Here is an 11,615-nt window from a genome sequence, read left to right as displayed (position 1 = left end):
ATAAATTGGTCGTCTGCATGATCATCCTCTTTGTTACTATCCAAATTGTCCTTTGAGACTAATGGAATGATTGGTCATCCACATGGTGCTCCTCTTTACAGCTTATTGAGTAGCTTGCCATTACAAATTGAGTTTTTTATTTTTAATATTCAAGTAAAAAGTTTTTTGAAAATCTTTTAACTCTGCATCATCTTCCCCAATATTCATTCAAGAAGAAAATTGTGATGCATGATGCAGAAGCTATCTTAGAAACATAGTTGAAGATATAACTAGGTTTTTAATATGAATATAGAAACCAAAACCTTCATGATTAACTTCTTGTCATGTACTATTTCTCATGCCAATCCCCTCCAGAAGCTTAAATATGGTCAGTATTTGACACATCATGTATATTAGACAGTCCCATGTAACTGCTAAGACTCACTTCTTGTCATCTCTATGGATAATCAGTATTTCCCTGGCCATTGATATAATCTAAAGATAAATAAGAATTAATTACATAAAAATTTGTAAATTTTGTCTTTCAGTTTCAAATGCTGCCAGTCTACATGTAACTAACTAGACAGGGGACATTCTGTGTGACCATGAGCGAGTAGGCTCACTGCAAGAGGTCAGCAAAACAAAATCTCTTTCTTTCCTGTGAAGATGGCAATTTATCTACAAAAACAACCATCATAACTATGCACAATTCTCCATCATGGCGAGCTCGTAGCAGACAGGGTACCACAAGAATCTCCACCAACACACCAGACTCTGCTACGACTTGGTGTAACAGTAATCGAACTTATACTGGAATCACCGAATGGGCTTTCAGAATAAGAAGCTTCACTTCCACTGCAGCGATGAGCATTTCCATCGACTCGATTCATCTGGTCGAGAAGTGAATGCCTAATTCGGCATTGCAATGGGCTATCTGATATTCCCGGAATTCTTATTCCAGGGAAGTAACTAGCTGCCACAGGTGAACTTGGATTGCTCAGGTGATCCTCTTCCAGAATATCTCCTATCCTAGAAAGTATGGAGAAAGCCAGGTTCCCTAGGACCCTGGAATATGCTTCCAAAATTGAATGCCCCACATCCTAAAACAATTAACAATCAAAATCTCATTTGGCTCTTCGTCCAATGTAACATTTCATTAGTGCAAAAAATTGATAATGATAAAATAAAGATAAAATAGATGAAATGTTTGGAAAAACTCCATTTTCTAAGCAACGCATGCCTAGGAAATATAACAAGTAAGAACCATGCAAAAAGAAGTTAAATTTTGTTATTTGAACTAAAACATTAGTGGTTGAACTGATTATTTCCCATTATTATGCTTCTATTTCAGTATTTGTACTAAAGTGTAAGTGGTAAAGTGATTATTTTCCTTTGAAGGAGAAAAGCACAGATCAAAAAATGGAAATATTAGAAGCCAGGAGATTTATCCTTTTGACAGTTACTTAAATCATACTCCGCGGAACTTTTTTTGGGAAAAGAACTGCATTCATTTTTCTGATCCAGGCAGAATCTTGTTTATTCCTGGTACTTTAAGGATACAATGATATGCCTGTGAAAACCTATGTATGGATTATCAAGCATTGAAGCTTCTCTTGTTGAAACTTACAGTTATCAAAGCTTCACATAGCAATCTTTCCATTTAGAGATCCTCATTAGGCCAATGTTGCTTAGTACTTACCGTTCCATATTGGACCTTAATGGCATCAAGGAATGTCTGAGGAAGATTTGGGTATCTGGCCTTCAGCTGCTGTCGGAGGAGTTCAGCCCTGTTCAGCAAAAACTCCACCTTATCCATTTCAGATACTGGATCTTTTCCAAAAGACCAGGAGCTTCTAGCTGGAGATTCTTCACTGGATTGTCCCTTGATTATCTCCTTCCAAGCAAACATGGCTGCTTCCAACTTGTTAATAGCTTGAAGGGCACTGTGATCAGATTCCAAGTATAGGGAATTGATCATGACCCCAGCAGGAATAATTTCTGCAGCCAAGACTTTGTACAGTTCCTCTCCAAGACCTTTTCCAGACTGCATTGTCTACTAATATGATCAATAGCTTATTTGAAAATGAGAAATTAAATATATTAGTATCTTCATGCAAGTTGTCATGCACTTTCTGGTCCAAATGGACTTCTCTTCCCTATCATTTTATCTACTTTTCCTCTGTGGAACTGGTTTTCATTTTCAATCAGCAGGTTGTCAGATACTAGATTCTATGTTTCAGCCTGCTATAGAAAATTTCCCAAAACGACCAGATGAACAAGCTCATTTTGCTAACCTTGTTGAGTGCATCCTTAACGATATCTGGAACAGGCATTTCAAGCAAAACACTTTCATTTGTAGATTTGGCAGCCTTCAACACTTGATGGACTCGTTTAGCCTGATTTAGCAGTTTCTTCCTTTCAGCATCGGAGAGACCAGTTGCAGGTACACGAGGTGAAGGAAGCCACCACCTTTTGCTCTCACCTGCACTCCTGCTTCTTCCTTCTGCTCTGCTGCCCACTTCCACATACCAGAACTCAGTATCAACCATGGAATCCAGTATTTCCTGTCAGATGACCACGTTCACCGAGTCAATTTAGATATTAAATGAGCAGAAAAACAACTTTTTAAAAATGGGATTCAAGAGACAGCTTACAATAAGCATGGAGTCCAATTTCTCAAGTGCTGGAAGATTCATGTGGATATCTGAACGAGCTTTTGCAGTCATTATCTGTCCCATTACCATTAACAAACAAGAAAAAAAATTAGTGTCTGGATAGTTTTGCATCACAACATTATGCTATTCTCTGGATTAATAAATTACCTCCATTATTTGGCCGTTAGTGCCACTTTTTTTCGCAGGGACCAACTCAACCATGTAGTTGGTGGGAGAAAGTAACCAATTCATCTCTTTCCGCCATTTGCGCTTCCTTTCTTCTGGCAGTGGCTCTAATTTCCACAGCTCACCAAAAACAGATACTGCACAACAGTCAAAGCATTTGGAGATGTGAAAACTTGAATAATAGATATCACAGCAGCTTTTGGAGAAAAAAATATTTCTAGGACTAGATGGAAGTTCTTTCCCAATTAACTAAGGTCATGTCAGATTTGGATATTGCTCCCCTAATAAGATGATCTGAAATTGTTTCCCAGCTGTATCTATTCCTTGTTAATGGGACACTAAGAAATATTATTATAAGCTGCTAATCTCATCATGTTTATACTTGTCACACATCGCAACATTAGATGTAATATGAGTTTCGTATATGTTCAGAATTCAGATAAAAAGAATCTGCTTGCCTTGCAAATGATTGGAAACTGAAAATATTCATTGACACTTGAGATCTAAATGTCATAAAGTAAAGCAATTAACGGATTATAAAGGAATATCTGAGGCTAAAATACCTGCTAGATTTGTAATGGAATTGGACAAGGCCAATGCGCTGGAAACCCCTTTATTTCCTCCTGTAACATCTTCTCCCAACAGCAACTTAGCAAACTTTTCTTTCATTGTCTCCAGGTCTGTCGAATTAGTTATGTAACCTGGTTCTTCTCGCTGGTAGAAATGTTGAGGACTTCCTGAGAACTCCGATTCATCTGGTCCACAATCATCCATCCTCATCATTGTACGGTGAGAAGAGAACGGTCCTGTAGCAACATGATTGGAACAGCAGCTGGAGGCGTCTTCATCACCTGAATCAGTTGCACAACCATCTTGTCTGGTTGCATTGTTATACGATTGACTGCTCAGAATGCAGCTCTCAAGGCCGTTGTATGTTATAATTCCTGAAATTTCAAAGCAATTTTAGAGATTTCTTTAATGAAATACTTACAAATTCGTGCAAGAGAATGTTGCCAATTCCGGCACTAACAATGTTAACTACTAATGCATTTGCTGATTTCAAATACTGAAGCTGCCACAGCTGATATTTGCAGCCAGCAGAATTCCAAAATGGTCAAAATATGATAGTTGTCAAATAAATTACAGTCGTCAAAATGGTGCAATCGCTGGGTGGATATTACCATTGGAGATCCATAATAAATAATATAACATCTATGTCACGTGTTGTGATGCTTTATGCTGCATGAGGGGTTTGTAAATCCACAAATCTTATCATGAAAAATGTTTATGTGTGATTCATACTACAGATAAAAAAGGCAATAAGTCTCAAAATTTACTAGGTTGAAGTGTTTCTTCATTTTCTGTTACCTCAGGGGCACCTCTAGGAGAAAATAGAGCGATACAAAAAGGAAAATTTTCGTATTGAACTGAGCAACCAGTGTCAGATGGATTATTGGATGGCCATCCACCTCAAATGCCTCCACATGGACAAAATTGTTCATCTCATGCACTAGATACAATCATTTCCTTATGATGAGCCAACTGGCAAAGCAAAAGAAAGAACAAAGACAGGTTAACGTGCTTAGTGAAACACTACTGGACCTGTCTCCGATGGACATCAATGATATGCTTAGACCTCAGTAAAATTGTTCAAGGCAAGGAGTTTGTATTGTTGATTGATCATTGGCATCTAAGAGACAAGGAATTCATAGAGTTCATTGCATTAGTTCAACAGCCAAAGTATCCTCAAATAGAAATACTGCAAACAATTTGTGTCTCGTGATATTGCATTCCAGACATTACAACTGTTTCAAAGAAGAAAATGAGAAAATGAGGGAAGAACAGAGGAAGAAAGAATACAAGAATGGTTTAACATTACTTCATATTTTAACAGTCAAAAGGAATAAAGAGAAAGCTATTTGAGTCGAGGTTTCGCTAAATTTGCCACCATTTCTCTTATCAAGTGTTTTGAAGTAAATCTACCACCCAAAGTTACTTTTAGCCTAGCTCTGCTGACTGTCATTTCAAGTTTAGGTAAATTCAATCTTGATGCCTTATTGTTCCAAACAGCGATTCCTTGTTCTTTCTATGTAACAATGCAAGACGGAGGCAGGTTGACTTGAGTTCTGTCTGGTTTAGTCCGGCTGGCGTAAATTTTTACAAGGTCAGTGTAAACTTGTACGACTTTAATCTAATACTGGATTTTCTGTGTATATCAGCTTAGTGAAGAACACACCAAATCTCTTGTAAGAATTACACCAACCGGGTAGATATGGACAAAACTAAACTGGACTAGCCCATTGCCTAAAACAGTGCATCCCTACCTGCTTGCTTCTACTTCTTTCTATAGTTTGAGCTCCACTCTTGCTCAATATTCAGAACTATAACTTCAAATCCAAGAATCCCACCAATATATATTCACATTTAACCTATGTTACTCAAACTCTTCACTTTTCCTTGCCACACCGGTGTCTGACTCTTCATTTTGCACCAGAGTAGGCATGTCGGCAAGACTTGGCAGCTGAGCCCGAGTAACATAGCACTTAACTGTCATTTTGTTTTTTGAATCTTTCAAACATTACATAATCCAGTTCCAGACAAGCATTGATCAAACACTTATAGTTGGATCTTCAGGTTTTCAATTAGTAGGAGCATATCCTCCTAAATGCAGCAAACATCTCATGGTGGTTCACGAATGTAAAACTTCAAGACAGAAGATCACAAATACAATAATAATAATATAATTTTTTTAAAAAAAAAAAAAGAGAGAAAATCTAGAAAAATCCCAAAAGATTTGAAATGGATGGACAAGAAAGAGAATCCCCCCAAAAGAAGCTGTACAAACAGAAAATGAGAAACTTTTCTTGGGGAAATGTTATCTAGACATTGACTTCTATGACCCACATTCTCCTCAAAGTCACATGAATTGAAGGTGGAGCATTCTCAATCACAATAGCACTAGCAATAAGGTCACTATTTCCATCATGTATTAAATGCAAACATGTAAATGCCTGTGGGCCTAAGTCACTAAATGTAGTATTCATAAATCACAATCACTCCATTATTGATCTGCAACTCATGCACTATGAAAAGAAAGATCCATATCTTCCATCCCCAGTATGCCATAAGCAATGAAATCATAAGCCCGCATGTGGGAAATATTGAATTATATGAAGCCATTTACTCTTTTTTTTTCTAATTACAATTCTTACCGTGGAGATAATATTTTTCTCCGCTGGATTAATTGATACTGCAAGATTATATCCTGATTTCCTTATCTTTGGCTAATTAAATTGGAAAAGAAATTGTCACAACAGGAGAAGAAAATCATCGCCTTGTGTAGGAAATTACATCATAGTGCATTAATTATCATTCTCTTCAAAATAAAATGAGTTTTATTGCTTTCTACCAATAGTACAGGCATTAGTTAGCACTGAAAAATTCAGTATCATAATCTAGAGTTGTGAGCGCCGTCAAAAGACAAAACAATACTCCTCGTCTCTTTTCCCACCCAGTAAAATGGATATTATGTTAGTGAATTGGGATCAAGAACTGAGAAGGACATTGCAATTACTAATTACTAGTTGAAGTGTGACATAAATGTTAATCACTTAATCAGGACCCTAATAGGGCAAAGACGCATATGTTCCAAAGACTTCTCGTGTGGTAGAAATGAACCCAACGATTGAACCTAGGCGACCAATTAAATGCTTCTGATATTTGCAGCCATTATTAGACGAACCGATCTAGTGTTACCCAATAAGCATATGGAATCTAAGTATTACTTTTTTGAAAAAGTAAAACTAAATATAAATAACCATCTAAATGGTATAAAAGAGACGATAAACGTCAAACCTGTATTAGAAGTTAGATGTGTTAAATGTGCTAACCAACTTTACTACACATTAATTTGAAAAATACCAATGTTCCCCGGCATTGCCCTGTCCGTGGTGATACTTGGGAACCGAATCCAATTATACTTTTTTTATTATTAAAAAAACATTTTCAAAATACCAACTCATGGCTATGATTTACTCATTCCTTGTTCCCATCTAGATGGTTAGTAAATAACCATCCAAATGGTAACAAAGACACGACAAATGTCAAAAAAAAGACTTGATAGTCAAGGGTTCGAACCTTGCCTCCCATAAAATTTATCACAATATGTGACGGTCTTCATTGACCAGTTTCGATAAAGTTTCTACTCACATCGAGTCCTCTCTCCCTCCCCCTAGAATAGGCTAGTTTAGATTATAGTAATTCTATCGTATCGAAAAAAAAAAAATCACCGACAAATGTCAAAGTACATACTTATACTAGAAGTTAGATGCACATTAAATGTACCAACCAACTTTAATAGATGCTCATTTCAAAAATACCATTGTGCGGAGAGATATGTCCCGACCTATGATTATATTTGAGAATTGAATCCATCTAAACTTTCTCATTATAAAAAGAAAATTTAAAATAGCAATCATGGCTATGATTTACTCTTTCCTTGTTTCTGCTTTTGGGGCTTCAAAATTCTAAGTCGTAACAGCACAATTCTTATTTAATATGGTAGTCCTAGTCCACATGGTAGGTATGTTGCCCACGAAAATCAAGCCTATAATTAATACTTTGTGATCTATGACCCATAACGTTGCGTTATAAATCACAAGGACAAGGAGCATTAATTACGGAGAGATTTTGAACAGTCAACTTTAAAGGCCAAAAAAATGGCAAAAAAAAAGTACGTATAAGAGAAAAGTGGGCCATATTTATATTGCTTACTCTCTTCATCAAAGTCCATACTACAGGCTTCCCTGCCTCTAGACCAGCACGCAAGTTTCCTCTTCATGATCAGCATAACTTCGTATCACCACCGTTGGATCTCGGCAAGGGAATCCTACAGGATGAATCGAATGGCTAGAATAGTTTAGTAAAGATGTTATAGAGAAACATCCAAAAGAAGCATCACACACAATAAAGTCCAAATTACTTTGACAAAGGAAAAATGGCCAAAGTTCCAATTTATTTTTTTTCATATAAGATGAAGGGCCTATTTCACATATTTTGCTAAGTTTTATTTTTAGTATTTGAAAAGAAAATAGTTTTTCACATGAAATAGAACATCTTCATGTTTTATTTTTTATGTGTAGATAAAAGTATAGATTAAATCGAATCTAAAAAGTGGCTAATCATAACTAGCACAAGACAAAAGCTTCTTGGTTTTCTACTACTTTTTATCCTCTTTTGGGACAAAATTTTTTATAGAACATGCACATGTGGGTGGTACTCTAAAGTCAAATAATTTGTGCAACAAATTGAGAATATTCGAAATCTATCACACGTCAATAATTTTGAAGCATCTAATTTACCATATGTGCACCAACTTATTATTTTTTTAAGAAAAAAAAAAAGAAATTGAAATAATGGCTAGAATCCAAGCATAAATATATAATCTCTATTAGCTGAAAAAATGAAACAAAAAAAGAAGTTGTTGCAATTGTTTAAAACTTTTGTAGGGTCAATTAAGGACCATCCCCATATTAGATGCATAGGCGTGTTTAAACACCACCAAGTGTTAAATGATTGAATCTCGAACCAAACATTAAAGCTAGAGTACACTTAATACACACACGTGGCAATCATCTTCTTCAATTGATTTAAAATTGAGGGGTGTAAAATGTGAAATGTACTTTTTTAGGGTTAAAAAAAGAGGAGTAAAAGAGAGAGGAAGAACAACTTTTTATGGCTATATTAACAGAATTGGATCCTTTTTTAGTTGACAATGCAAAAGGTCAAAAAAGACAGATTTACAAAAAGTGGTTACAAAACTCAATAAAGAAAAAAGGGTTTTCAAAATTAAAAAAAAAAGATAGATTTACAAAATTAAAGAAAATGATGCTATAAAAGAGGAAAAAGCTAAATGACCCTACATGGTTTAAGACAAAAGAGGACTAAATAAGACCCAAGAAAAAAAAAAAAAAAAAAAGGCAAAGGATCCGTAAATTTAAATTGGGAAAATAAAGAAAGTGTACGCTGGTCCCCACTTTCCACTTAGTCGGTTACATTTCCCACTTCGGCGCCTCCGAGTTGACTCGGAACTCGATAGCTTAAGCTCTTAAACAAAATAATTTAAAAAGTAAAACCTTTAAAATATTAAAATTAATTAATCTAAAATATTTTTTTAATCTATATTCATTTATTAAAATTAGTTTTTGTTGGAACCTGATACAGCACTGTCTTGGGTTTTGTCAAGTGTGAAAAGTAGTAAAATGCTTTCGAGAAAATTTATTATACATAAAAGTCTACTTTCTTTTTAAAGTGACAAAAATGCTCTTAAAAATCCAACTATTGATAAAAATTTTACTTTTCGTCAAATTTAGTTCTGTTGATTTTAGCAGCACCGAAAAAAATAACAGAACAGAAAACTTGAAAACATTTCCCATTTTTCAACTTCTAAAGGTGAAAAATTTTGCTTCCAAACTCCAAATATTCATTAAAAATATTTAATTTTGGCAAATTCTTTTTTTGAGTTGATTCAAATAATAGCATCTAAAAGAAAATGCTAACAGAACATAAAACCCCAAGAAAATTTAAAAAGGACTTTAATGACGTAATCAAACAGCTTTTGAGTCAAAAAAGAAAGCGAAAAGGACCCTATAGTACGTCATCCACTTAGAAATTTCTTCATCTCTTCACTCTAACCGTAGTACACGGGGGAAGAAGATAGATTGACAAAGAAAAATCGAGCTTGAAGCTAAAAAGAAGAAATAAATAATTACCTTGTCCTGCATTTTTAGAAAGGGGAAAAAAAAAAAAGAAAAAATGGGTTTTGCATTCCTTAAGTTAATAAAAAGAAGACTATTTTAGTCGGCTGGTCATAAAATCTTATGCAAAAGATGAAGAACAAGAAAGAAATGTTACAAGGAAAAAGAATAAGAATGAGAAAGCACCTTACTGAAGAGGGGTGATCAAGTTGGAGAAACAGACTACTTCTTTCTTCTTCTTCTTCTTCTTCAATATATGATATAGATATGGAGCTTTTGAAAAGCTGCAATGGGAAGAAAATGAGAGTGGTGGAGAAGAACTGACAGAAGAAGATAGCTAGAGGCTCTGATGAATCTGAAGAGGGGGAAAAAGTCAAGAAAATGAGGAAGGAAGGATGCTTGAAGAGAAGAGAAATTAATTACTAAATGGTGACACTGTCAGAACTCTGACAGGGTTGAAAGAGAAGGGAGGGAAAATGGTGTAATAACTGAGTTTGGATAGTGAAGTATTGTTATGTGGTGAAAGTGAGAAGGGAAGAAATATTTTTCAATGTTGGGGTGAAGAAAAGAAACCATAAAATAGGGAAGACTAAGAAGAGAGAGGGCAAGACTGAAGCGGCAGAAAGAAAGAAAGATGACCAAGAAAATAGGTAGAGAAGAATTAACAAGTGTAGGAAACTAGGGGAGCCTCGCGTGGGTCCCAAAGATAGATGTTGAGGTTAAGCACAAAGGGCTTTTCTTTTAAACATTTTTGGGAGGTTAGGCGTGCATTAGAATAAAATGGTTGTGAATTTGGAGTTTGTTTATGGTACGCTAATGTGATGCTAAAGCAGGAATTGAACACGAAATATGTTTAGATTTTAGAAAGTTTTTATGTCCTTGTCTTTTGATGTTAGATTAATGGGTCATTGCTGCCACTAGTATTGTATGTTGCTACATTTTTATGGGCAGTGAACTTTAATTTGAGGTGAACACATGTTTGCAGTTGGTTTGCAATTTTGTTGTGTTGAAGATTAGGAATGGTTCCTTCAAAAAAAAAAAAAGAAAAAAAAAGAAGATTAGGAATGGGAGCCTTGTGTGGGCCCTAGATAGAGGTTGAGATTGAGCACAAAGGTTTTTTTCTGTTAAACATTTTTGGTAGGTTAGGGGTGACAATGATAAAGTGCTTGTAATTTTGAGATTTCTTTATGTTGCACTAATGTAATGATGAAAGTATGAATTGAAATTGAAATATCCAAGATTCAGAAAGCTTTTGTATCATTGTCTTTTGATACTAGACTAATTTCTCATTAACTTTTTTTTGTTAATAAAACATTATAATTTCATTAAAATTTGCACAAATGGCTGAAGTTATATCATTAACCGTACACATATATCAAAGAACAAATCTTATTAACTTGTATTACTAGTACTACATGTTTATTACGCTATATTTTTATGGACAATGTACTTTTAATTTGAGGTGAGTAAATGTATGCAATTTTTTTTTTAACAGACGATACCAATTTTATAAATATTAACACTTGATATTACAAGAGTTAATTACAAAAAGGGGTAACTACCCCCATATCCTTTCTAGCTAGTTCTGATAACCAAAATGGGAATGTTCCCTCCCATTCAATCATCCTAACTGACTTAACTGCAAATTGAGCCATAGAATGGCTACAATTAGAGGAAAAAATCTAGGGAGCTCTTAAACTATTATCGTTGTCAACTTTTGGCCCCTCATCTAAAATTTGTTTCTGATTGATCCTTAAACAATTAAAAATGCATACTTTGAGGACTTCCAATGACTTTGAGCACAAATCTGACCGGAATTAAAGGGCATTTTTGTCTGTTCATGTTTTGCAGATTTGTGCTTAAATTCATCGGAAATTGCAGAAGAATCAGGGATGGAAGACATTGTGACGACCCCACCTCCCCCTAAGGCGTACCAAAGGGTTCGGCAGACCGCCTGCCCAGCTCTCGCCAGGACTCACTCCCTATCTCAAACGAGTCATGTACACACATCCATGAACCATAAATAACATTCCCAATTCAA

General features: G+C 35.3%; 1 protein-coding gene across 5 annotated transcripts; it reads right to left on the bottom strand.

The window, feature by feature from the left end:
* Positions 1-433: 433 nt before the first annotated feature.
* Positions 434-10,173, bottom strand: LOC113707206 (rop guanine nucleotide exchange factor 14). Of its 5 annotated transcripts, none has more exons than XM_027229411.2 (8): positions 9,766-10,173; positions 7,593-7,707; positions 3,383-3,763; positions 2,802-2,956; positions 2,634-2,708; positions 2,274-2,543; positions 1,679-2,032; positions 434-1,079 (listed from the first exon to the last, which is right to left on the bottom strand). In XM_027229411.2, the coding sequence occupies exons 2-8, from the start codon at positions 7,666-7,668 to the stop codon at positions 696-698; spliced, it is 1,695 nt and encodes a 564-aa protein (XP_027085212.1). In that variant the 5' UTR covers positions 7,669-7,707; positions 9,766-10,173; the 3' UTR covers positions 434-695. The 5 variants fall into 5 exon arrangements, with proteins under 5 accessions (XP_027085212.1, XP_027085211.1, XP_027085213.1 ...); XM_027229410.2 differs by having other exon boundaries at positions 9,761-10,172; XM_027229412.2 differs by having other exon boundaries at positions 1,679-2,023; positions 9,761-10,171.
* Between the last annotated feature and the right edge of the window lie 1,442 nt (positions 10,174-11,615).

Source organism: Coffea arabica, chromosome 8c (assembly GCF_036785885.1).
Source record: "Coffea arabica cultivar ET-39 chromosome 8c, Coffea Arabica ET-39 HiFi, whole genome shotgun sequence".
In the NCBI taxonomy this organism is placed as follows: Eukaryota; Viridiplantae; Streptophyta; class Magnoliopsida; order Gentianales; family Rubiaceae; genus Coffea; species Coffea arabica.
This window is presented reverse-complemented; position numbering and strand designations above follow the sequence as displayed.

Coding starts and splice junctions, on each gene's coding strand:
- LOC113707206 (XM_027229411.2), bottom strand. CDS start 7,668: ATGCTGATCATGAAGAGGAAACTTGCGTGCTGGTCTAGAGGCAGGGAA. Junction 3,764..7,592: donor TATGGACTTTGATGAAGAGA/GTAAGCAATATA, acceptor TTGAAATTTCAG/GAATTATAACATACAACGGC. Junction 1,080..1,678: donor TTAAGGTCCAATATGGAACG/GTAAGTACTAAG, acceptor TAATTGTTTTAG/GATGTGGGGCATTCAATTTT.